General features: G+C 38.2%; 1 protein-coding gene across 50 annotated transcripts in view; it reads left to right on the forward strand.

The window, feature by feature from the left end:
* Window positions 1-25,994, forward strand: part of LMO7 (LIM domain 7) — a 222,114-nt gene that overhangs the window by 80,366 nt on the left and 115,754 nt on the right. For all 50 annotated transcript variants that reach the window (XM_063697422.1, XM_063697426.1, XM_063697424.1 and 47 more), the window contains one exon: window positions 10,372-10,441. In XM_063697422.1, coding sequence (XP_063553492.1) covers window positions 10,372-10,441 — 70 coding nt within the window. The remainder of the gene's footprint in view (window positions 1-10,371; window positions 10,442-25,994) is intronic.

A 25,994-nucleotide genomic window follows, 5' to 3' on the forward strand; every position in this document is an offset into this window, starting at 1 on the left:
CATTGCCTTTTAATCTGATTGACTGTTGAAGTTAGTATCTTCATGTTAGTCTTTTGAGTGTTGTTTAGTTTGACTGTGGCATCTAGTGAGTTGGGATTTCATCAAGGAATACTCCCTTGATGAAAGTCTATGATTGTAGTCTCTCTTGGTTTTACTAAACAGTGAGATGGGAACACTGTCTGATATTTTTGCTTTTCTAATTAATAAAAGGATTGACAAGTTTTTATAAGGTGATTTTAGTTCCTTGTTATAATGTGCTATGAATTTTATTAATAGTGTTCATTAATCTGTCTTCTTTCTTCAGTATTTCTTAGTGTTCATGTGGACTGCCTTATTATATATATTTTAAAAATATAAAAGATATATCACTTCATCAGTGTCCATGATCTTGTTTTGCTCTGGGTTCTAGCAGAATTATTCCTCTTTTCCAAACATATTTGGTTGAGACATAAACAGCTAATGATATCAGTAATTTCCCAGTTACTCATCTTATGATGACAATCTTGGAAATATTCAAATGAAAACACTCTTTTTTTTTTTTTTCCTCTGATGAAGAAAGATTTGCTTGACGATAGTCTGATTGGGTGTGTCAGTGGTTAGTCAGTCTGTACCTCCCATCCCTGGAATGATCCCAAGTCTCTGCCACAGTCAGCTATGCATCAGAAGTTTATGCCTTTTTGAACACATGACTCACAGTAAGAACACTCTTCTCGGCCGGGCGCGGTGGCTCACGCCTGTAATCCCTGCAGTTTGGGAGTCCGAGGCAGGCGGATCATGAGGTCAGGAGATTGAGACCATCCTGGCTAACATGGCGAAACGCCGTCTCTACTAAAAATACAAAAAATTAGCTGGGTGTAGTGGCGGGCGCCTGTAGTCCCAGCTACTCAGGAGGCTGAGGCAGGAGAATGGCGTGAACCTGGGAGGTGGAGCTTGCAGTGAGTGGAGATGGTACCACTGCACTCCAGCCTGGGCAACAGAGCGAGACTCCGTCTCAAAAAAAAAGAAAAAAGAAAACACAAACAAAAAAACACAACTCTTCTCTCACTGTCACCAGGTCTTCTTTTTCCTTTCTTGTATCTTGGAAAGACAGGAGCAAGATATTCACCCCTATCGGTGTTCCTATTTGTATCAGCCATGTGACCACAACAGTATCTGCCTAAAAATACTGTAATAATTTATTAAAGATTATATATATATACATATTCAATGGAAAAATATATATTTTTTTATTTTTACAAATACTACTGTTTACTGTGGGACACTCAGATGATCATTTTAAGGCACGGGGTAAGATAGAGAACTTTGTCACTTGTCATTCCTGCCAAGAGAGCTCTATCTTTTTTGTTGGAGTTGGAGATCTCCACCCACACATGGAGTGCCGGTGACATGGGTAGGCCCCCTGGGGCTTCCATGCAGTGCTCCATGGGAAGCCCAGAGGCTTTCATGTAGTGGGAAAGGCTTTTTTTCTTAGAGGTGTTTCTGGTTTTGAATTTCCTGAGGAGGACAGTTGCTTACATACAGTGCTCCAGCATGCCAACACTATTAACCCTGATCTGTTTTTACAGCCTTTTGAAATTTAGTGAAAACTGTTTTTCTTCACTTTCAAGTAATATAAGCTTTGCAGTCTCCATGTTATGTGATAGCCCAGCAATAGGCAAACAATGGTGCAAGGGTTCAAGTTCATAAAAATGAATGTAAAAATTTTAATCTGTTTTCACTTAATGGCAGTATTTTATGGTTGGCATTTGCATGCCTTTTTAAGCATCATGGTTCGTTTCACCTGGGATGTAACAGCTGTGTCTAGCAAAAACATGATTTTTTGTTTCAAAGAAAGAGTATATCAAGTTGAAAATCAGCTTGGCAAACATGAACTTAAAAATTCACTTCAGTTATGGTAGAGACACTCTAAAGACTCATTTCAAGTTTTGCAGAAGTTTTTTAATATTGTGGCCTTAAAGTTGAGGGTTGAAATCCTGGAGAGAGACTGATATATCACTCTTATTTACCTGAGGGATCGAGAGGAATTTAGTAACATTACTTCGTAGTTAAATAGTACAGGAAGCCAGGTCCCTCCATTAGATTCCTTTTGCTTTCTGTTGTTTTTGTTTTGAAGACTTTTTAAAAGAACAGCTTTGGGTTCACAGAAAAACTGAGGGGAAGGTACAGAAAGATCCCATATTTTCCATGCCCCCACACATGCACAGCCTCCCCCATTATCAACGTCCCCCACCAGAGGGGTACATTGGTTACAAATGATGGACCTACATTGACACATCATCATCACCCAGAGTCCATGGTTTACATTAGGGTTCTTGGTGTTGTACGTTGTATGGTTTTGGATAAATGTATAATGACATGTACCCATCATTATAGTATCATCCAGAATTGTTTCACTGCTGTAGAAATCCTCTGCGCTCCTCCTATTCATCCCTCCCTTACCTCTAATCCCCGGAAACCACCGATCTTTACTGTCTTTATGATTTTGCCTTTTCCAGAATGTCACATAGTTGGACTCATACAGTGCGTAGCCTTTTCAGATTGGCTTCTTTCACTGAGTAATATGCACTTACTTCCATGTCTTTTTATGGTTTGATAGCTCATGTCTCTCTCTTTTTTTTTTTTTTGAGATGGAGTCTCACTCTTGTCCCCCAGGCTGGAGTGCAATGGCGCGATCTCGGCTTACTGCAACCTCCGCCTCCTGGGTTCAAGCGATTCTCCTGCCTCAGCCTCTCGAGTAGCTGGGACTACAGGCATGCACCACCACGCCTGGCTAATTTTTGTATTTTTAGTAGAGACAGGGTTTCACCATGTTGGCCAGGCTGGTCTCGAACTCCTGACCTCAAGTGATCTGTCCGCCTTGGCCTCCGAAAGTGCTGGGATTATAGGCGTGAGCCACTGCACCCGACCAGTTCGTGTCTCTTTAGTGCTGAATAACATTCTACTGTCTGGAGGTTCCACAGTTTGTTTATTCATTCATCAAATGAAGGCTATCTTGGTTGCTTCTCAGTTATGGCAATTATGAATAAAACTGCTATGAACATCCATGATATGGTTTGGCCCTGTGTCCCATCCAAATCTCATGTCAAATTGTCATTCCCAGTGTTGGGGGAGGGACCTGGTGGGAGGTGATTAGATCATGGGGGTGGGTTTCCCCCATGCTGTTCTCATGATAGTGAGTGAGTTCTCACGAGACCTGATGTTTTAAAAGTGTGTGGCACTTCCCCCTTCACTTGCTGTCTGTCCTTCTCTGCCACGGTAGGACCCGTTTGCTTCCCCTTCACCTTCTGCCATGATTGTAAATTTCCTGAGGCCTCCCAGTCATGCCTCCTGTTAAGCCTGTGGAATTTTGAGTTAATTAAACCTCTGTTCTTCATAAATTACCTAGTCTCAGGTAGTTCTTAATAGCACTGTGAGAATGGACTAATACAATCCATGTGCAATTTTTTGTGTAAATGTAAATTTTTAGCTCCTTTTGGTAAATACCAAGGAACATGATTGCTGGATCATATGGTAAGAGCATATTTAGTTTCGTAAGAAACTGCCAAACTCTTTCAAAATGTCTGTACCATTTTTATTTCTACCAGCAGAGAATGAGAGTTTTTGTTGTTCCACGTCGTTGTCAGCATTTGGTGTTGTCCGCGTTCTGAATTTTGGCCATTCTAATAAATGTGTAGTGGTATCTCATTATTTTAATTTACATGTCCCTGATAACATATGATGTGGAGCATCTTTTCATGTGCTTATTTGACATCTCCGTGTCTTCCTTAGTGAGGTGTCTGTTAAGGTCTTTGGCCCATTTTTTAATCAGATTTTCTTATTGTTGACTTTTTAAGAGTTCCTTGTATATTTTAGATAAGAGTCCCTTTTCAGATATGTCTTTTACAAATATTTTCTCTCAGTCTGTGGCTTGTCTTTTTATTCCCTTGACAGTGTCTTTCACAAAGCAGATATTTTTAATTTTAATGAAGTCCAGTGTGTCAATTATTTCGTTTATGAACTGTGCTTTTTGTGTCTTGTCTAAAAAGTCATTGTCAAACCTAAAGTCTCTAGACTTCCCCCTGTGTTTTCTTCTAGGAGTTTTAATAGTTTTTGGTTTTATATTTAGGTCTGTGATCCACTTTGAGTTCATTGTTGAGAAGGGTGTAAGGTCTGTGTCTAAATGCCCTTTGCCTTTGATGTGACATTGGGAAATTTTCTACTACTCAGTGAAATCCATTAGTGCTATAATTATTGAGGGTCTCAGGATAAGAGGTATCTGCCCTGAGACTACTCAAGCTTTGCTAGACTTACTTCAGGATGCTTCAAGCAGAACAGTGAGGCTATATAATAAAGTTCCATCATAAGAAAGTGATGACTATAAATTACATTGGTACTGACGTTGCTGTTGCACACACTTTCCCATCTTAGCATTTACTGTTAACTTTTACTGTGTGTTGTAGGTAATTCAGCAGTATTCAAAATTACTACCATAGAAATTCTAGAAATTAAACTTAACATCAATTTTACTAGCAATCTTTGAAAATATTAAAGTGATCATAAATATTTATATTGAATGCTTTTAGACTTTTAAATTATATATACTGGTTATTTTACCCATGGACATGTGATTACTTATTTTAAAATATTGCAGCTTATGAATTTAAATAAAAGTTATTAATTTAAAATTTTAGTAAGGCATTTACTTAATGAAGATAACCAGTCCAAGTTAATGTATCTGATAGTTTACTCTTTTGATCAACGTTGACAATAAGTAAAGAATATCAAGGTTTGACTTTTCTGGCAACAAAAAAATACTAGGGAGGAGTGTTGTTGGTAAGAGCAAAAAGCAATTTCTAGCATTTGAAAGCAGAGGTAAAATGTTTAAAAATTTCTTTATAAAGAAGATAGAGATTTTGAAGAATTTGATATTTCACAGAAATATTTCTGCATTAAAAACTTGGCAGTGGATTTTAATAAATATCTGTAAAGCACCTATGAAATGCCAGGTTTTTTTTGCTAAGTGCTAGGCAATGCTGTTTGGAAAGGGAGAGGGCTGTCTGTGCCTCTGGTAGCTGGACTGTCTGATTGCTCTGCTGCTGATCCCAGCACATTGCCATATTTAGTACACATTAAAATGCTTAATGAGCAGAATTTGTGTTTAGAAGAAAAGTAAGCAAATGCATTAATGCCATATAGTGGATAAAACAAAAATCATTGTTTAAAATAGGCACATAGACCAATAGAACAGAATAAAGAACCCAGAAATAAAGCCAAGTATTTACAGCCAACTGCTCTTCCACAAAGCAAATAAAAACATAAAGTGGGGAAAGGACACCCTATTCAACAAATGGTGTTGGGATAATTGGCAAGCCACATGTAGAAGAATGAAACTGGATCCTCATCTCTCACCTTATACAAAAGTCAACTAAAGATGGATCAAAGACTTAAATCTAAGACCTGAGACCATAAAGATTCTGGAAGATAACACTGAAAAAGCCCTTCTAGACATTGGCTTAGGCAAAGACTTCATGACCAAGAACCCAAAAGCAAATCCAACAAAGATAAATAGATGGGACTTAATTAAATTAAAAAACTTCTGCACAGCAAAAGAAATAATCAGCAGAGTAAACAGACAACCCACAGAGTGGGAGAAAATCTTTGCAATCTATACATCTGACAAAGGACTGATATCTGTAATCTACAGGGAACTCAAACAAATCAGCAAGAAAAAAACAATCCCATCAAAAGTGGGCTAAGGACATTAATAGACAATTCTCAAAAGAAGATATACAAATGGCCAAAAAGCATATGGAAAAATATACAGCATCACTAATAATCAGGGAAATGCAAATCAAAACCACAATGTAATACCACCTCACTCTTGCAAGAGTGACCATAATCAAAAAATTAAAAAAAAATAGTTGTTGGTGTGGATGCAGTGAAAAGGGAACTGTTTTACACTGCTGGTGGGAATGTAAACTAGTACAGCCACTATGGAAAACAGTGTGGAGATTCCTTAAGGATCTGCCATTACTAGGTATCTACCAGAGGAAAATAAGTCATTATATGAAAAAGATACTTGCACACCCATGTTTATAGCAGCGCAATTTGCACTTGCAAGAATATGGACCCAGCCCAAATGCCCATCAATCAATGAGTGGATAAAGAAAATGTGGTGTATATATGCATATACCATGGAATACTACTCAGCCATAAAAAGGAATGAAATGGCATTTGCAGCAACCTGGACAGAATGGGAGATCATTATTCTAAGTGAAGTAACTCAGGAATGAAAAACCAAATATTATATGTTGTCACTCATAAGTGGGAGCTAAGCTATGAGGATGCAAAGGCGTAAGAATGATACATTGGACTTTGGGGACTCGGGGGAAAGAGTGGGGAGTGGTGAGGGATAAAAGACTACATATTGCGTACAGTGGATACTCCTCAAGTGATGAGTGCACCAAAATCTTAGAAATCACTACTAAAGAACTCATTCATGTAACCAAACACCACCTGTTCCCCAGAAATCCACTGAAATAAAAAAATAAAAGATTAAAAAAACCCCAAAATCATCATTGCTCTTTAATTTGTGAACAAAATATAATGCCTTTATTATATCTTTAAAACTTTAGTTACTAATAGAAGTTTGATAATGTGAGGATGTATATTTAGAAAATGTATGTGACAGAAAGATATTAGAAATATGCATGTGTGAATGACTAATAAAATAATTCACAGGTTAAAAAGTTCATTCAGTGTATTGATATGTTGTTCAATGTCATCTTCCTTGTTCATTGTGAAAATCTTTGGAAATAGGAGCTCAAAAGGTGTCCAGAAATTTTGTACCTCAGCTGAAAAGCTTTCTGATAAAGGGAAAAATGAGATTTGGCATTTAGAACTAGCTTCTGGACACTATTAGAAATAGAGCATCAAATTCTGTTCTCACTAAAGCTTTTATAACTGAGCCAGACATTATATTGAGCTTTATGTACAGTTTTCTGAACTGAGTTATATTTAAAGTGGGTTATATTCACTGACAAGGCTTTTGAACAGAGCCAGCTCTCTAGTATCTGTCATTGTGCAACTCCTTTGAAGGGAGTGGACAATTTGAAAGTGAGGGAGGGGAGTGAGAAGAAAAGGAAGGAGGCAACTTGAGAGATGTCTTAGTCTGTTTGGGCTGCTGCTATATCAAGATACCATAAATTAGGTAGTTTATAAACAATAGAAATTGATTTATCACAGTTCTGGAGGCTGGGAAGTTTAAGATCATGGCACTGGCATATTTGGCATATAGTGAGGACCTGCTTCCTTCATAGACAGACTTCTCACTGTAACCTCTTGTTGTGGAAGGGGCAAGGCAGCTTTCAGGAGCCTCTTTTATGAGGGAACTAATCCCGTTCGTGAGGGTTCTACTCTCATGACCTAATCACCTTCCAGGGGCTCCACCTCCTAGTACTGTTACTTTCAGGGTTAGGATTTCAAAGTATGAGTTTTGGGAGGAATTCCAACATTCAGATCCTAGCAAGGGATGAGCTGAAGGAGAAGGAGAGAAATTGCAGGACAAACCTGTGAATGCTCTGACTTGGGAGGTGTCAGATTACTAGGTGCTTCCTTCTGGTTTTAATCCTACCAAAAGAGCAAGCCTCTGCTGTACTAACCAAGCACATAACCAGGTTTAGGCTGTGGCCTAAGGAAAGTCTTGGGGGAAGAGAGAGAGAATTCTACCTAGGGCTAGAGGGATGGAACAAGGGAATACAGGCTGAAAAAATGGCTCCTTGACTGATTCTAGATCCTAGTACATAGAGGTATCTGGAAGGTTATTATGTTATCTGAATCTTGAATAGAATCAGTTACCTGAAGCCAGTGTTACCTTAGGAATTCCATATGTGTGATTGAAGATTGCTTATTATGCAAAGAAGTTCTATTTGTAGAAGAGTATTTCCGTAGATGATACTTGTTTTTGATTTGACGTAAGGCTATGCCCCTAATCCTCTAGGCAGACTTAAATTTCACAGAAGTTTAGATTTTATAAGACCCATTGTTTTTCTCCTTAAAAGAACTATTCTAAAAGGGTTTCCTTTAATTGTATATGAAAATAATTTTTGATGATTCAAAATTTAATGGGTGTTCAGTATTTGCTAAGATTATATGTGTCTTTTCTCCATCTTGTAGTCCTTAGAATTGTGACTACTAACAAAATAAAACAGCGTTTTCCTTTAGTGACTCAATTTTTTAGAGGCTACTTTGTGTGTTATTCAGAGTATTGTTTTTTCCTCAGCTTATTTCCGTGTTTGCACATGTACTTGAAGGTTTAGGGTGGAAAAGGAATGCTAATCCATTGTGTGTCTGTCGCTTCTAAGTAATAGCTTTGAACCTTCTGATGAGGGAAGTGTTAATTAACTCATTATTGGGAGACATCATTTATCTTTTCTATTTCCTTTACCTGTATCTCTTACTTCCCTTGGCTGACCGAATTGAGAGTAGGTTGTGCTATTATTAATTCCAGAAACTGTATTTTTTTAAAATGTACTTTCTCTTATGAAACCTGTAATATAAGAATGGTATGTGATATAAACAGGTTAACTGAATGACCTGGCCAAAGTCACCAGTGACTCAAATAGGTGGAGCAGAAATTTATGATACTCTTCCTCCTGCCAGACTTTCCTGACATTTTATATGTTGCCTCAGCTCATAATGGCCTCTAATTTATGTCATTTAAAGATCAAATTTCAAAATACAAGTTACTATAAGTCAGTGCTGAGCTAGTGGTCACAAACTGCAAATAATTTCTTGATTTATACTTTCCAGAATTATGTTCCTATTCAGTAATGCTGCAGTTACTAGTTCTTCTATGCATTGCAAGAATGCCACCAGTAACAGAAATATAGAAATACCTTGTTAATAGGGAACAACTAGAAGAATTAATTTGCAATTGTTATTTCTTATAAACTTAATTCTTTTCTGACTCCTCAGCTAGTGATTAAGAAAAAAATCATGTGGACATGAAGGGAGAAAGCTTTTCTTTCTACTTGGCTTTCTGTGTACAAATCAGAAATTAGGTATCATGGAATAATTGTTCTAGGAAATTGCGTTGAGAGAATGGTATTATTAACTATATTAAGTAACTTGTCTAATGATCTTTGTGTGTAGAAACCATGAAAACAGGAAAACATCTTTGTTCACCAAACTAGATCTTCATAAGCCACTGTTTTATAATTTTGAATCCTGTTGAACAACATTCTGTAGGTTATTAAATCAAGACTTTTGTCTTTTTTTATTTCCAGCAAACTCAAGTGTGTATATATAAGTCTTTGGAATGTTGAAGGAGTGACATTCCACAGGCTTCAGATTTTTTTTTTTTTTTGCTGCCCATTGTGCTAAGGAGACCAGTAAATTAAGAATGTTTAATGATTTCTCCTTTATTTGCTTTCTTTTTGGAGCTCTGTTACAGCCTAAAAAATTATTTCTTGTGGATGGGTTTTTGAATAGGAAAATCAGTTTCAAGATACTGTTCTCTGACAGTGATTAATGATTAATTAACCAAGCTAACATTAATAGAAAAGCATTTTTATAGTATTAAATTTCTACGCAACCTGGCACAGTGTCAGTGAACAAATCAAGAAAAAAGAATTCATAATAATCTAGATTTAGAAGCAAAATCGTACTCAAGTTTCAGTTGTCAAAGCCGAGTTTCTTTTTTATAGAGTTGGGAGACATAGATATCTTTGCAATATCTTTCATATTAACTTAAACTGGTTCTGTTTAATCTAAAATACTAGATTCTGAGGTAACTTAGTTAATTTGGGGGAGTTCTGGTACATTGAATTTAATGTTTGCCCAGTCATTCTGCTGCGGTAATAAAGCAATCAATTATGGACTTGAATGAGTTACCAATAAAAACTAGTTGACTATTTGTATGAGTCCACCTCACCTTTTAAATGTGGCAAAATAATATGATTTTGAAGCTACCTTTAAAAATGATCGGTTTGAGAAAAACAATTAATGAAAACTATTAGTAGAAAATAGTATTCTTTGGGTGAAGTGAGATAAATTATGATGAAGAGATTCTTAAACTGGCAGTTGAAGCAGAACCAAATATTACTTTTCTTTAATGTGAAACTAACTCTTTGAAGGGTGGCTTTGGATATAGAAGTGGGTCTGTGTCTACACATAAAGGATATAGACTATGGAGAACCACTCACCGTTGTGTGTGGTGCTCTTCTTTGTCTCTAGACTTGATATCTTGGTTATTTGCTTTTTGATGGGCTGTTGGCTCTCTGTATAACACATTGAGGGGAGGGAATAGTGATATATGTGATTTTTGAGAATGCTAAAAAAAAACCTGATATTGGCATCTTGTAATTCCATCTGTTATTTATTTACTTTCAGTTTGATTAATAAGCTTAAACCTGGCATCATTAAGAAGATCAATAGACTGTCTACACCAATAGCAGGATTGGTAAGTAGTAAATTATCTTCACAACTAAATTTATTTGTCTTTGAAATGTAAAGAGGTGGGCCTAGGCAGATTTTTGTATCTGCAATTACCATTGAAATTAGGTTATGGTTTTTTTGCTGAAGCAAAGTGTGTTTGGTGATGTCCTCCTTTTATCTGTAGTTCGTTTCTCTGTTTTCCTTTTGCCTGGAGGCTTTTATTTATTTATTTATTTATTTATTTAATAAGAAAAACTAGATGTATATTTAAATGGCACAAATGATATAGATGACATACTTGTGTTTTACTGGTTACTAATTTCTAAACTAAATTGCTAATTTTAAAAATGAAAAATGCATGTATATAGTAGAAAATTTCAACATCAAAATATATACAAAGTACGAATACCTTCTACCTCAGATCCATGTTTCCTATTTTCTCCTGTATCATTTCAGAAAAATTTAATTTACAAATAAACATATAATATGTACTTATGTATATATAATTTTAGATAAATGGTAGCACATGTATTGCCTATACTTTGCTTTTTTTCTCTTTTTTTATTATACTTTAAGTTTTAGGGTACATGTGCACAACGTGCAGGTTAGTTACATATGTATACATGTGCCATGCTGGTGTGCTGCACCCATTAACTCGTCATTTGGCATTAGGTATATCTCCTAATGCTATCCCTCCCCCCTCCCCCCACCCCACAACAGTCCCCAGAGTGTGATGTTCCCCTTCCTGTGTCCATGTGTTCTCATTGTTCAATTCCCACCTATGAGTGAGAACATGCAGTGTTTGGTTTTTTGTCCTTGCGATAGTTTACTGAGAATGATGATTTCCAGTTTCATCCATGTCCCTACAAAGGACATGAACTCATCATTTTTTATGGCTGCATAGTATTCCGTGGTGTATATGTGCCACATTTTCTTAATCCCGTCTATCATTGTTGGACATTTGGGTTGGTTCCAAGTCTTTGCTATTGTGAATAATGCCGCAATAAACATACATGTGCATGTGTCTTTATAGCAGCATGATTTATAATCCTTTGGGTATATACCCAGTAATGGGATGGCTGGGTCAAATGGTATTTCTAGTTCTAGATCCCTGAGGAATCGCCACACTGACTTCCACAATGGATGAACTAGTTTACAGTCCCACCAACAGTGTAAAAATGTTCCTATTTCTCCACATCCTCTCCAGCACCTGTTGTTTCCTGACTTTTTAATGATCACCATTCTAACTGGTGTGAGATGGTATCTCATTGTGGTTTTGATTTGCATTTCTCTGATGGCCAGTGATGATGAGCATTTTTTCATGTGTTTTTTGTCTGCATAAATGTCTTCTTTTGAGAAGTGTCTGTTCATGTCCTTCGCCCACTTTTTGATGGGGTTGTTTGTTTTTTTCTTGTAAATTTGTTTGAGTTCATTGTAGATTCTGGATATTAGCCCTTTGTCAGATGAGTAGGTTGTGAACATTTTCTCCCATTTTGTAGGTTGCCTGTTCACTCTGATGGTAGTTTCTTTTGCTGTGCAGAAGCTCTTTAGTTTAATTAGATCCCATTTGTTAATTTTGTCTTTTGTTGCCATTGCTTTTGGTGTTTTAGTCATGAAGTCCTTGCCCATGCCTATGTCCTGAATGGTAATGCCTAGATTTTCTTCAAGGGTTTTTATGGTTTTAGGTCTAACATTTAAGTCTTTAATCCATCTTGAATTGATTTTTGTATAAGGTGTAAGGAAGGGATCCAGTTTCAGCTTTCTACATATGGCTAGCCAGTTTTCCCAGCACCATTTATTAAATAGGCAATCCTTTCCCCATTTCTTGTTTTTGTCAGGTTTGTCAAAGATCAGATAGTTGTAGATATGCGGCATTATTTCTGAGGGCTCTGTTCTGTTCCATTGGTCTATATCTCTGTTTTGGTAGCAGTACCATGCTGTTTTGGTTATTGTAGCCTTGTAGTATAGTTTGAGGTCAGGTAGTGTGATGCCTCCAGCTTTGTTCTTTTGGCTTAGGATTGACTTGGTGATGTGGGCTCTTTTTTGGTTCCATATGAACTTTAAAGTAGTTTTTTCCAATTCTCTGAAGAAAGTCATTGGTAGCTTGATGGGGATGGCATTGAATCTATAAATTACCTTGGGCAGTATGGCCATTTTCACGATATTGATTCTTCCTATCCATGAGCATGGAATGTTCTTCCATTTGTTTGTATCCTCTTTTATTTCATTGAGCAGTGGTTTGTAGTTCTCCTTGAAGAGGTCCTTCACATCCCTTGTAAGTTGGATTCCTAGGTATTTTATTCTCTTTGAAGCAATTGTGAATGGGAGTTCACTCATGATTTGGCTCTCTGTTTGTCTGTTATTGGTGTATAAGAATGCTTGTGATTTTTGCACATTGATTTTGTATCCTGAGACTTTGCTGAAGTTGCTTATCAGCTTAAGGAGATTTTGGGCTGAGACGATGGGGTTTTCTAAATATACAATCATGTCATCTGCAAACAGGGACAATTTGACTTCCTCTTTTCCTAATTGAATACCCTTTATTTCCTTCTCCTGCCTAATTGCCCTGGCCAGAACTTCCAACACTATGTTGAATAGGAGTGGTGAGAGAGGGCATCCCTGTCTTGTGCCAGTTTTCAAAGGGAATGCTTCCAGTTTTTGCCCATTCAGTATGATATTGGCTGTGGGTTTGTCATAGATAGCTCTTATTATTTTGAGATATGTCCCATCAATACCTAATTTATTGAGAGTTTTTAGCATGAAGGGTTGTTGAATTTTGTCAAAGGCCTTTTCTGCATCTATTGAGATAATCATGTGGTTTTTGTCTTTGGTTCTGTTTATATGCTGGATTACATCTATTGATTTGCGTATATTGAACCAGCCTTGCATCCCAGGGATGAAGCCCACTTGATCATGGTGGATAAGCTTTTTGATGTGCTGCTGGATTCGGTTTGCCAGTATTTTATTGAGGATTTTTGCATCAATGTTCATCAAGGATATTGGTCTAAAATTCTCTTTTTTGGTTGTGTCTCTGGCAGGCTTTGGTATCAGGATGATGCTGGCCTCATAAAATGAGTTAGGGAGGATTCCCTCTTTTTCTATTGACTGGAATAGTTTCAGAAGGAATGGTACCAGTTCCTCCTTGTACCTCTGGTAGAATTCGGCTGTGAATCCATCTGGTCCTGGACTGTTTTTGGTTGGTAAGCTATTGATTATTGCCACAATTTCAGATCCTGTTGTGGTCTGGTCAGACATTCAACTTCTTCCTGGTTTAGTCTTGGGAGAGTGTATGTGTCGAGGTATTTATCCATTTCTTCTAGATTTTCTAGTTTATTTGCGTAGAGGATTTTGTAGTATTCTCTGATGGTAGTTTGTATTTCTGTGGGATCAGTGGTGATATCCCCTTTATCATTTTTTGTTGCATCTATTTGATTCTTCTCTCTTTTTTTCTTTATTAGTCTTGCTAGCAGTCTATCAATTTTGTTGATCCTTTCAAAAAACCAGCTCCTGGATTCATTAATTTTTTGAAGGGTTTTTTGTATCTCTATTTCCTTCAGTTCTGCTCTAATTTTAGTTATTCCTTGCCTTCTGCTAGCTTTTGAATGTGTTTGCTCTTGCTTTTCTAGTTCTTTTAATTGTGATGTTAGGGTGTCAATTTTGGATCTTTCCTGCTTTCTCTTGTGGGCATTTAGTGCTATAAATTTCCCTCTACACACTGCTTTGAATGTGTCCCAGAGCTTCTGGTATGTTGTGTCTTTGTTCTCATTGGTTTCAAAGAACATCTTTATTTCTGCCTTCATTTCATTATGTACCCAGTAGTCATTCAGGAGCAGGTTGTTCAGTTTCCATGTAGTTGAGTGGTTTTGAGTGAGTTTCTTAATCCTGAGTTCTAGTTTGATTGCCCTGTGGTCTGAGAGACAGTTTGTTATAATGTCTGTTCCTTTACATTTGCTGAGGAGAGCTTTACTTTCAAGTATGTGGTCAATTTTGGAATAGGTGTGGTGTGGTGCTGAAAAAAATGTATATTCTGTTGATTTGGGGTGGAGAGTTCTGTAGATGTCTATTAGGTCCGCTTGGTGCAGAGCCGAGTTCAATTCCTGGGTATCCTTGTTAACTTTCTGTCTCGTTGATCTGCCTAATGTTGACAGTGGGATGTTAAAGTCTCCCATTATTATTGTGTGGGAGTCTAAGTCTCTTTGTTGGTCACTCAGGACTTGCTTTATGAATCTGGGTGCTCCTGTGTTGGGTGCATATATATTTAGGATAGTTAGCTCTTCTTTTTGAATTGATCCCTTTACCATAATGTAATGGCCTTCTTTGTCTCTTTTGATCTTTGTTGGTTTAAAGTCTGTTTTATCAGAGACTGGGATTGCAACCCCTGTCTTTTTTTGTTTTCCATTTGCTTGGTAGATCTTCCTCCATCCTTTTATTTTGAGCCTATGTGTGTCTCTGCACGTGAGATGGGTTTCCTGAATACAGCACACTGATGGGTCTTGACTCTTTATCCAATTTGCCAGTCCGTGTCTTTTAATTGGAGCATTTAGTCCATTTACATTTAAAGTTAATATTGTTATGTGTGAATTTGATCCTGTCATTATGATGTTAGCTGGTTATTTTGCTCGTTAGTTGATGTAGTTTCTTCCTAGTCTCGATGGTCTTTACATTTTGGCATCATTTTGTAGCGGCTGGTATCGGTTGTTCCTTTCCATGTTTAGTGCTTCCTTCGGGAGCTCTTTTAGGGCAGGCCTGGTGGTGACAAAATCTCTCAGCATTTGCTTGTCTGTAAAGTATTTTATTTCTCCTTCACTTATGAAGCTTAGTTTGGCTGGATATGAAATTCTGGGTTGAAAATTCTTTTCTTTAAGAATGTTGAATATTGGCCCCCACTCTCTTCTGGCTTGTAGAGTTTCTGCCGAGAGATCCGCTGTTAGTCTGATGGGCTTCCCTTTGTGGGTAACCCGATGTTTCTCTCTGGCTTCCCTTAACATTTTTTCCTTCATTTCAACTTTGGTGAATCTGACAATTATGTGTCTTGGAGTTGCTCTTCTCGAGGAGTATCTTTGTGTCATTCTCTGTATTTCCTGAATCTGAACATTGGCCTGCCTTGCTAGATTGCGGAAGTTCTCCTGGATAATATCCTGCAGAGTGTTTTCCAACTTGGTTCCATTCTCCCTGTCACTTTCAGGTACACCAATCAGACGTAGATTTGGTCTTTTCAGATAGTCCCATATTTCTTGGAGGCTTTGTTCGTTTCTTTTTATTCTTTTTTCTCTAAACTTCCCTTCTCACTTCATTTCATTCATTTCATCTTCCATCACTGATACCCTTTCTTCCAGTTGATCGCATCAGCTCCTGAGGCTTCTGTGTTTGTCACGTAGTTCTCTAGCCTTGGCTTTCAGCTCCATCAGCTCCTTTAAGCTCTTCTCTGTATTGGTTATTCTAGTTATACGTTCGTCTAAATTTTTTTCAAAGTTTTCAGCTTCTTTGCCTTTGGTTTGAATTTCCTCCCGTAGCTCGGAGTAGTTTGATTTTCTGAAGCCTTCTTCTCTCAACTCGTCAAAGTCATTCTCTGTCCAGCTTTGTTCCGTTGCTGGTGAGGAACTGTGTTCCTTTGGAGGAGGAGAGGCGCTCTGCTTTTTAGAGTTTCCAGTTTTTCTGCTGTTTTTTCCCCATCTTTGTGGTTTTGTCTGCTTTTGGTCTTTGATGATGGTGATGTACAGATGGGTTTTTGGTGTGGATGTCCTTTCTGTTTGTTAGTTTTCCTTCTAACAGACAGGACCCTCAGCTGCAGGTCTGTTGGAGTTTGCTAGAGGTCCACTCCAGACGCTGTTTGCCTGGGTATCAGCAGCGGTGTCTGCAGAACAGCGGATTTTCGTGAACCACGAATGCTGCTGTCTGATCGTTCCTCTGGAAGTTTTGTCTCAGAGGAGTACCCGGCCATGTGAGGTGTCAGTCTGCCCCTACTGGGGGGTGCCTCCCAGTTAGGCTACTCGGGAGTCAGCGACCCACTTCAGCAGGCAGTCTGACCATTCTCAGATCTCAAGCTGCGTGCTGGGGGAACCACTACTTTCTTCAAAGCTGTCAGACAGGGACATTTAAGTCTGCAGAGGTTATTGCTATCTTTTGTTTGTCTGTGCCCTGCCCGCAGAGGTGGAGCTTACAGAGGCAGGCAGGCCTCCTTGAGCTGTGGTGGGCTCCACCCAGTTTGAGCTTCCCAGGCGCTTTGTTTACCTACTCAAGCCTGAGCAATGGTGGGCGCCCCTCCCCCAGCCTCGCTGCTGCCTTGCAGTTCAATCTCAGACTGCTGTGCTAGCAATTAGCGAGACTCCGTGGGCGTAGGACCCTCCGAGCCATGTGTGGGATATAATCTCCTGGTGTGCCGTTTTTTAAGCCTGTCGGAAAAGCACAGTATTGAGGTGGGAGTGACCCGATTTTCCAGGTACTGTCTGTCACCCCTTTCTTTGACTAGGAAAGGGAACTCCCTGACCCCTTGCACTTCCCGAGTGAGGCAATGCCTCGCTCTGCTTTGGCCCATGCATGGTGCGCTGCACCCACTGTCCTGCGCCCACTGTCTGGCACTCCCTAGTGAGATGAACACGGTACCGCAGATGGAAATGCAGACATCACCCGTCTTCTGCGTCACTCATGCTGGGAGCTGTAGACTGGAGCTGTTCCTATTCGGCCATCTTGGCTCCTCCCTTATTTTAATTTTTAATTGTTTGTTTGTTTTGATGTTTGTGCCCTCAAACTTCATATGTTTCATTTCTTGGCTTATTTCTTCCACAAATTGCATTTGTTCAGGGTCACCTTCTGAAGCTCAGCCCTGTGTGCGCTGTTTGCTGGCTACCACAATGGTGGCCCAGAGTGCGAGATGTGCACCAGTTGTTATTTTTCTGCCACATGATGCTTGTGCATTACCCTCAGCCAGCACACAGATCCTAAGTGCATTTCCAAAATAGTCAAGGCCTGCTAACTCTGTTACTTTATGTAATAGGTTTCCCACCAAAGTCCTGTGTGAGGTTGCACAAGTCTCTGTCTTTCTCTTTGCCAAAATAATATTACCCATAAAATGAATGTGATGGTTCTGTAGGTTCTTTCTAGCTTTCGAATCAGGATTTTGTGTATAAAATATACCCCACACTGTCCCAAGGTAGCTACTCAGATGGGGTAAGACATTTCAGAGGACAATAATAGTGTGGGGCTCTGTCTGTGGAAATAATTTATAATCAAATACAAATGATGGATAATTTTTAAAATGTTAGAAATCCTTAAAAATCAACGCAATGATAGGAGTCTGTTAAATCAAGTTCAGAAAACTCTGAAGTTTAAGATAGCTAATAATTAGAATGTAAACAGAAACCTTACTATTTTTAGACTATTCATGCTGTTTATAGTGCATTCAGGAAGCTTCTGTTTGACCATTCATGTGTTTACAGATGTTAAAGGCATGGGTAATTAAAGTTAGCAATACCAAAATTTCTGGATTTGCAGAAGTTATGAAAATGTCATTAAATTCTTGATAAGGGTGTTGGTTGCAGAGTGTTTCTCAGAAAATATCTGTCTAGGAGAGAAGGAATGAAAAGTTTTTTAATAATTTTATTTCAAAATAAAATATACATAAAGTTCTCAGAGCAGCTCGGCTCAAATATTAATTCCTTCCTTCCTACCAAGTTGCCTCCATTCTATATCTATCATTAATAGACAGCTGACCTAATAATTTTAGTGGTTTCAAATTATATAGGCCGGGTGCAGTGGCTCACGCCTTTAATCCCAGCACTTTGGGAGGCCAAGGCGGGCGGATCACAAGGTCAGGAGATCAAGAACATCCTGGCTAACATGGTGAAACCCTGTCTCTACTAAAAATACAAAAATTAGCCAGGTATGGCTGCGTGTGCCTGTAGTCCCAGTTGCTGGGGAGGCTGAGGCAGGAGAATGGTGTGAACCCAGGAGGTGGAGCTTGCAGTGAGCCGAGATCATGCCCCTGAACTCCAGCCTGGGTGACAGAGCGAGACTCCGTCTCAAAAAAAAAAAAAAAATTACGTGTGTGTGTGTGTGTGTGTGTGTGTGTGTGTGTATACATACACATAGAGCTGTACAATTTAAATATTTCTACTCAAGTTTTATCCTGTACTTTTCTAAAAATCATTCTCATGCTGTGACTCTATTTGTCCCACCCCCACTCACCGCCTCTTCAGGAGGAGAGGGGAGGTTTGTAGGACCCTGGAGCTTGTGAGCCCTTTCCAAAAATGGGAGAACACCTAAGATTGGTGGGTTCTGTGTGTATATGTATACACACACACACACACACACACACACACTCACAATTTTCTACTAGTAATACAGTGAGTCAGAAGAGGTTTGTTATTTAAGGAATAAAATGAAAAAAATTTAGTTTTTGAAGTGTTTTTTTAAATTTTTTTGAGATGGAGTCTTACTCTGTCACTGGGCTGGAGAGCAGTGGGGTGATCTTGGCTCCCTGCAAACTCTGCCTTCTGGGTTGAAGCGATTCCCCTGCCTCAGCTTCCTGAGTAGCTGGGACTACAGGTGCGCGGCACCACACCCAGCTAATTTTTTTTTTTTTGTATTTTTTTTAGTAGAGACAGGGTTTCACCACGTTGGCCCGGATAGTCTTGATCTCCTGACCTTGGGATTTGCCCGCCTCGGCCTCCCAAAGTGCTGGAATTACAAGCGTGAGCCACTGCGCTTTCTTGGAGGAAATATTCAGTTTAATAAAACAAGTAAGCTTTATATAAAAATGACTTATAAAATATCTTATTATTATATAATATACTTTTAATAGTAAGTTTCAATAGTATTGAAAATATTTTTTCAAATGGCTTGAATTAAATAGCTTATTGCTTTAATTTAAAATTGTCATTTCTTGGATCAATTACATGCATTTTAAAGCAAATTAGACTTTGATCTCAAACACCCTGCATATTTGGAATGCTCGAATTGTAGTGGTTTGTTGTTGTTGGCCAGTGAGGTTTTATTCAATTTTCTGATCGTATGATTATATGAAAGCACAAATGTATTTTATTTTTAAATTCAAAGATCTCTCCAAGTATTTCTATTTCAAGCTTCAGAAATTCTATCTAGTTTAGATTTTATCTTTAGAAATTAAAGTGAACTGTATTTCCGGTATATTAAATAGGAATATTTTTCGAATACAGGACACTGAGCATTTTCGATTGGCTATAGGAGCATAAGAGTGACCACAGCTGCAGAATTGGGCTAAGTCCAATTGGTTTAAAGTTGTCATCATGCCTCACTTGACTCCTTCTGATGCCTGTTTGTCAGGATGGTTATATTAAAACTTTTCAAAGCCTTAATTCCAAGTATGAATTAGGGCTCCAGCAGATGCCTGGAAGGGTTGTTATGAGGACTAATATACAGATAGTCTGACAGGTAGATAGTCAAAGAATGTTTGTTTTTTAAATAATTGAATGCCTACTAGGTTGAAGATTTTTCTAGTTTACAGCTGCGTATCAGAGGAACAAAGAAGTCACAAACCATGATCTCAAAGAGTTTACATTCTAGTGAAGGAAGGACGACAAGGCAAATAAATTAGCAAACAAGCAAGAAAGCACCACGTAATAAATGTGCCACAGAGCATTACAGTGGACTGTGACATTTGTTGCATGTCCATGAGCAGTTGTAGGGGAACTGTGAAGACTGACCTCTAAGGATTCCTTGAGGAGGAGGATGTTAGAAGCCTTAGTTGACACTTCCAGAAGAAGAATGAATAATCTGAGCCAGACTTGTCATACTAGCCATTTTTGTGTTCACAGCATCTAGCATAGTGACTGATACATATAGGAGATCAAAGGTTTTTTAAAGAAATGAATGAACATGATTTCCATTGTGAAGAATAATAGATTCTAGAATTGGGTCTTTGATGGGATAGTGCTATAGGTTGAATTGTTCCCCCCTACCCCAAAAATAAATATATTGAAGTCCTAAGCCCTAGTACCTTAGATTGTGACCTTATTTGGGAATAGAGTTGTTGGAGATGATATAACTAGTTATAATGAGCTCATACTGGGGTAAGGAGGGCCCCTAATCTTAATATGACTGGTGTCCTTCTAAAAAGATGGCCTGTGAAAACACAGACACACAGGAAGAATGCCATATAAAGATAGGATTGGAGTGATGCATCTACAAGCCAGAGAACACCTGCGATTGCTGGCAAATCATAGATTTCCTAGGGAGTGTGGCTTTGCTAACACCTTGATTTTGGACTTGTAGCATCCAGAATTGTAAGACAAAAAATCTTTGTTGCCTTAAGCCACCTGGTTTTTGGTACTTTGTACCAAAAGGAACAAAGTACCAAATATAGCTCTAGGAAATTAATACAGATAGGTACATGTTTTAGTTAATACCTTTTTTTAAAAAAAAAAACTTTTTACTTTGAAATAAATATAGATTCACAGGAAGCTGTAAAAAAAAAACAAAAAACCAACAACAGTACAAAAATGTCCTCTGTACCCTTCACCCAGTTTTCCCCATTTCCAGCAGAATTTTTTTGGTGTCTCTTAGTTGAGGTTCCCAAAGAGGAATCTGAATGGATTCCTTTTCTTTGAAGGCTACAGATATCCCAGGTCACTGGCCAGCCTGTGGATGAGTTCCATAAGAAGACAGTCATCTTGGCCAAATGAGCTGTGGTCAGGAGTGTTGTTTTTTTTTTGGCTCATTCAGTTCAGGTTGACGTGGGTACTGTGAAGGAGGTTTGTGTAAGGTAGATACACCAAGGCGATTCAAATATAGTAAAAATTTCTGTGTAAGGGTTTAAGCTGAGTTGTTATGGTGTTCCACACCCCATCTTCCATTACTCCTTTCTTAAATCCTTTGCTATAGCTATGTTTTTCATGCAAGTAACCTCAGCTACCATGTATATTTAGCTTCGGTGTCAGGGCAATGAATTTACCTTTTGCATATGGACCTGTGGGAAAACCATAGAAGATATCCCTTGAGCAATGGCAATACAGAGAGAGATGTTTAGATGGTTTGGAAATATATTGAATGCTTTGCTTGAAACATTCATGCAATTATTTTTTCTTTGGGAGGACAGTAACCATGTTTTCCTAGATTTTTTTGTTACAGAGATAGGGCTTTTCTCACTTGGCTGAGTTTAATTTTATAAAGAAATACATGTTCTCTATCTTTTCTTTCTGTTCTTCACAAAGCCATGTTTTTTAAAAAAATCTAACCCAAGAGTTTGAGTCTTCCAGAAAAATAGCTGTTGTTAAATGTGGGTATGTTCAAATCACTGAAACTCAAAACCAAAATTTATTTGGGATTTTTTTTTTTTTTTAAAACCCAATCTCAAAACAAAACCTTGAAAAACATGTGAGATATCCTGATGGTAAGAAGAGCTATTGAACCAGAATAATGTTTACCATCTAATATGTTAGTGTGCACAAAATATAAAATGTGTAGAAACATCAGGGAAGTCATTAACTCCAAAACCTATAGTCAGCCTGGACCCCTCATGATTTATTTGCATTTAGCTAAAGCAAGGTTTCTCAGCCTTGGCACTGTTGACACTTTGGCCAGATAATTCTTTGTTGTGGAGGTCTGTCGTGTGCATTGTGAAATCTTGAGCAGTATCCCTGGCCTCTACTCACCAGATGCCATTCCCGCATTTGTGACAGTTAAAAATATCTCTGGACATTGCCAGTGACTCCCATGGGATAAAATCATCCCTGATTGAGAACTACTGAGCTAAAGAATTAAGAAATTAAACACTGCCCTTTACACAGGCTCTTTGGCTGGCTGACTATAGATTTGATTACCTACTCATGCTTTCCATTTTAATTTCCCTTTGAAAAGCAAAGATATTCTAGAAAATTTGGTTTGAATCAAATTCCTCTGAATGTCTGTGTCAATCAGTGGGCTCAGTGGGAAAATCCTCAGTATATTCACATTTGTGTAAAAAATATGTGCTGAATTGAGCATCTTTTAGATTACTTGCAGGAGTAGACTGTGTAAGGCATGACCATAGAGGCTGGGAAGATTGTCTCCTCATTCAGGAATGCTGTAGAAAGCAGGAAATGGGCAGTGATGCCAGCTAGCTCAAGATGTTGGATGTGTCAGTTTCCCTTGCCTTCATAATGGCAAGGGAAATAAATAAAAGGCAAGTCTATGCATCCCTTCTTACTGCTATTTTCTGGAAAGTTTTTAATGGCTAATGTTCTTGTACTTGTGTGAAATTACTTCTGACTCTTTCATCTTTACTCTCCTGCACACTTCCCCTCACTCTCCCACGGCAAAATAGTGTGACCTGCTCTATGTGGTGATCACTGCTGACACATCGGGTTGTTCCTTTCCAGCAGCAATAGAAAATTCACCTGGGGAGTCTGCTGTACAATTTAAATATTTCTACCCAAGTTTTGCCCTGTACTTTTCTAAAAATCATTCTTGTGCCATGACTCTGTTTGTCCTGTCTCCACTTACTCCCTCTTCAGGAGGAGAGGGGAGGTTTGTGGGACCCTGGAGCTTGTGAGCCCTTTCCAAAAATGAAATCAAGAGATGAGACCTCAAGACAGAGTACTTCTTTGGGGAAAAAGCCCACTTCTCTTTTCTTTCTCATCTAAGTTAAAATAACATAAAAAGTACAAATATAATTACTGTTTTCATTCAAGGGTAGCACTTTTCTGGGTAGGAGGCAGGAATGAATTTTGTATGGTTGAAGAGAAAATACTTAAGGAATATTAGAATGTGGCTTGGATGAGTTACAGGAATAAGTAGACAATATGTGCCTTGCTTGAAAGAGTGGTGATACGGAGGGTTGCTCTGTGCTGGGTCAAGCCCCATGTGTGTCTCAGAGGGAGTATCTCTTTAGTGGTAATAAACAAGACAGACATTTGTGAGTATGTTTGGATGTTGAAGTATACAAAACACTGGGGCTGGGTTTGGTCCCTCACGCCTGTAATCCCAGCCCTCTGGGAGGTCAAGGCGGGAGGATTGCTTGAGCTCAAGAGTTTGAGGCTACAATGAGCTATGATTGCATCACTGCACTCCAGCCTGGGTGACAGAGTGAGACCCCATCTCTTTCAATAAATAACGTAAATTAAAGAAGCAAAACACTGATATAAGCAACAACATGGGAAGAGATGGGAAGGTGGTATTGTAGAGCTAGTTTAAAATAACCACTTAAAGGTAAGATCATTAGTGTCTATTTTCTCTTCTGGAATTTTATTGCTGATTTTGTAGATTTGTTTGAGGAGAATATCTACCTAGAAAATTTAAGAAAGGTTTCTGCTGGGTGAATTCTGTGTGACTCCCTCGTCCTTGCCTGCTTACATGCCTAGTCACTAACAGCAGCATCGGTACTGGGCTGATTCTGGCTGTCATGACCTCCATCATCAGATGGATGTAAACAGCCTCTGCAACTTAAGGAGGGTGTGGAGGGGCAACACTGAAGTCCCCTCCTGTAGCAAGGATCTGGCACAACTTCTGCCTCAAGTCTGCTTTTGTTTTTTGGTACATTAGATAAATATTGAAGTCTGTATATTTCTGTAAATTATCATGGTCTTTAACTTTTATTTATTTTTCACCTATCAGTGTATTGGAGCAATTTCATATCTGTTGCATCAGACCTTGGTGTTTCGTTGAGTTAAAAGATATTTGATTTTTAACTTTTTCTTTCATTTCCTAATAGAGACAGTGAATGTTAAAGGATATCAATAAATTTGATTAAAACTGCTAAATTGTGGTTCTATATTAAAACTACATTGAATAAATATTTTTATTTCAAAGGGAGGGTGAGCCACTGTCACAATTTGTGACATAATGCTTCAAACACTAACATTTAAACGTTCTTATTTTACTAGTTTGTCAATCTCATCAATTTCCTTAAAAACAAAACACCAATAACAAAAACATGGAGTATTTTTTTCTTCTAAATAAAGACATAGGAGAGTACTATAGTATTACCATTATCAACGTATTATTCTACTTGTATAAGAATTTATAGCATAAAACTTAGCCATTTACTGAAAATAAGGTCAGTTTACACTGATGTTTTCAAAAGGAAACTTCTGGCCATTGTCCTTGATGAACATCGATGCAAAAATCCTCAACAAAACACCGACAAACTGAATCCAGCAGCACATCAAATAGCTTATCTACCATGATCAAGCAGACTTTATTGCTAGGATGCAAGGTTGGTTCAACATAGGCAAATCAATAAATGTAATTCATCACATAAACAGAACTAAAGGCAAAAACCACATGATTATCTCAATAGATGCAGAAAAGCCTTTTGATAAAATTCAACACTGCTTCATGTTAAAACTCTCAATAAACTAGGTAGAGAAGGAATATACCTCAAAATAATAAGAGCCATCTTTGACAAACCCAGAGATGACATCATACTGAATGGGCAAAAGCTGGAAGCATTGCCCTTGAAAATTGGTACAAGACAAGGATACCCTCTCTTACTACTCCTACTCAACATAGTACTGGAAGTCCTGGCCAGAGCAATCAGTCAAGAGAAATAAGTGGCATCCAAATAGAAAGAGAGGAAGTCAAACTATTCCTGTTTGCAGACGACTTGATTCTATAACTAGAAAACTGCATAGTCTCGGCCCCAAAGCTCCTTAAGCTGTTAAACAACTTCAGGTAAGTTTCAAGATACAAAATCAATGTACAAAAATCTAGCATTCCTATACGTTAACTACAGTCCTACCTAGAGCCAAATTAGGAACACAGTCCCATTCACAGTTGCCACGAAAAGAATAAAATACATAGGAGTACAGCTAACCAGGGACGTAAAAGATCTCTACAATGAGAACTACCAAACACTGCTTAGATAAATCAGAGAAATCAGAGATGACACAAATAAATGGAAAAACATTTCATGTTCATGAATTAGAAGAATCAAAATCATTAATATAGCCATACTGCCCAAAGCAAATTACAGATTTAATGCTATTATCAAACTACCAATGACATTCTTCACAGAACTGGAAAAAAATTTTTTAATATGAAACCAAAAAAGCCCCAGTAGCCAGGGTAATTCTAAGCAAAAAGAATAAAGCTGGAGGCATCATACTACCTGACCTCAAACTATACTACAGGGCTACGGTAGCCAAAACAGCGTGTTACTGGTACAAAAACAGACACATAGACCGATGGAACAGAATAGAGGGCTCAGAAATAAGGCTGCACACTTACAACCATCTGATCTTTGACAAAGCTGACAAAAACAAGCAATGAGGAAAGGACTCCCTATTCAATAAATACTGCTGGTATAACTGGCTAGCCGTATGCAGAAGATTGAAACTGGAACTTTTCCTTGTACCATATACAAAAATTAACTCAAGATGGATTAAAGACTTAAATGTAAAACCACAAACTATAAAAATTGTGGAAGACAATCTAGGCAATAACATTCTGGACATAGGCACGAGCAAAAACTTCATGACAAAGATGCCAGAAACAATCGCAACAAAAGCAAAAATTGACAAATGGGATGTAATTAACCTAAAGAACTTCTGCACAGCAAAAGGAACTATCAACAGAGTAAATAGACAACCTACAGAATGGGAGAAAATTTTTGCAAACTATGCATC

The sequence above is a fragment of the Gorilla gorilla genome, chromosome 14 (genome assembly GCF_029281585.2).
Source record: "Gorilla gorilla gorilla isolate KB3781 chromosome 14, NHGRI_mGorGor1-v2.1_pri, whole genome shotgun sequence".
NCBI lineage: Eukaryota > Metazoa > Chordata > Mammalia > Primates > Hominidae > Gorilla > Gorilla gorilla.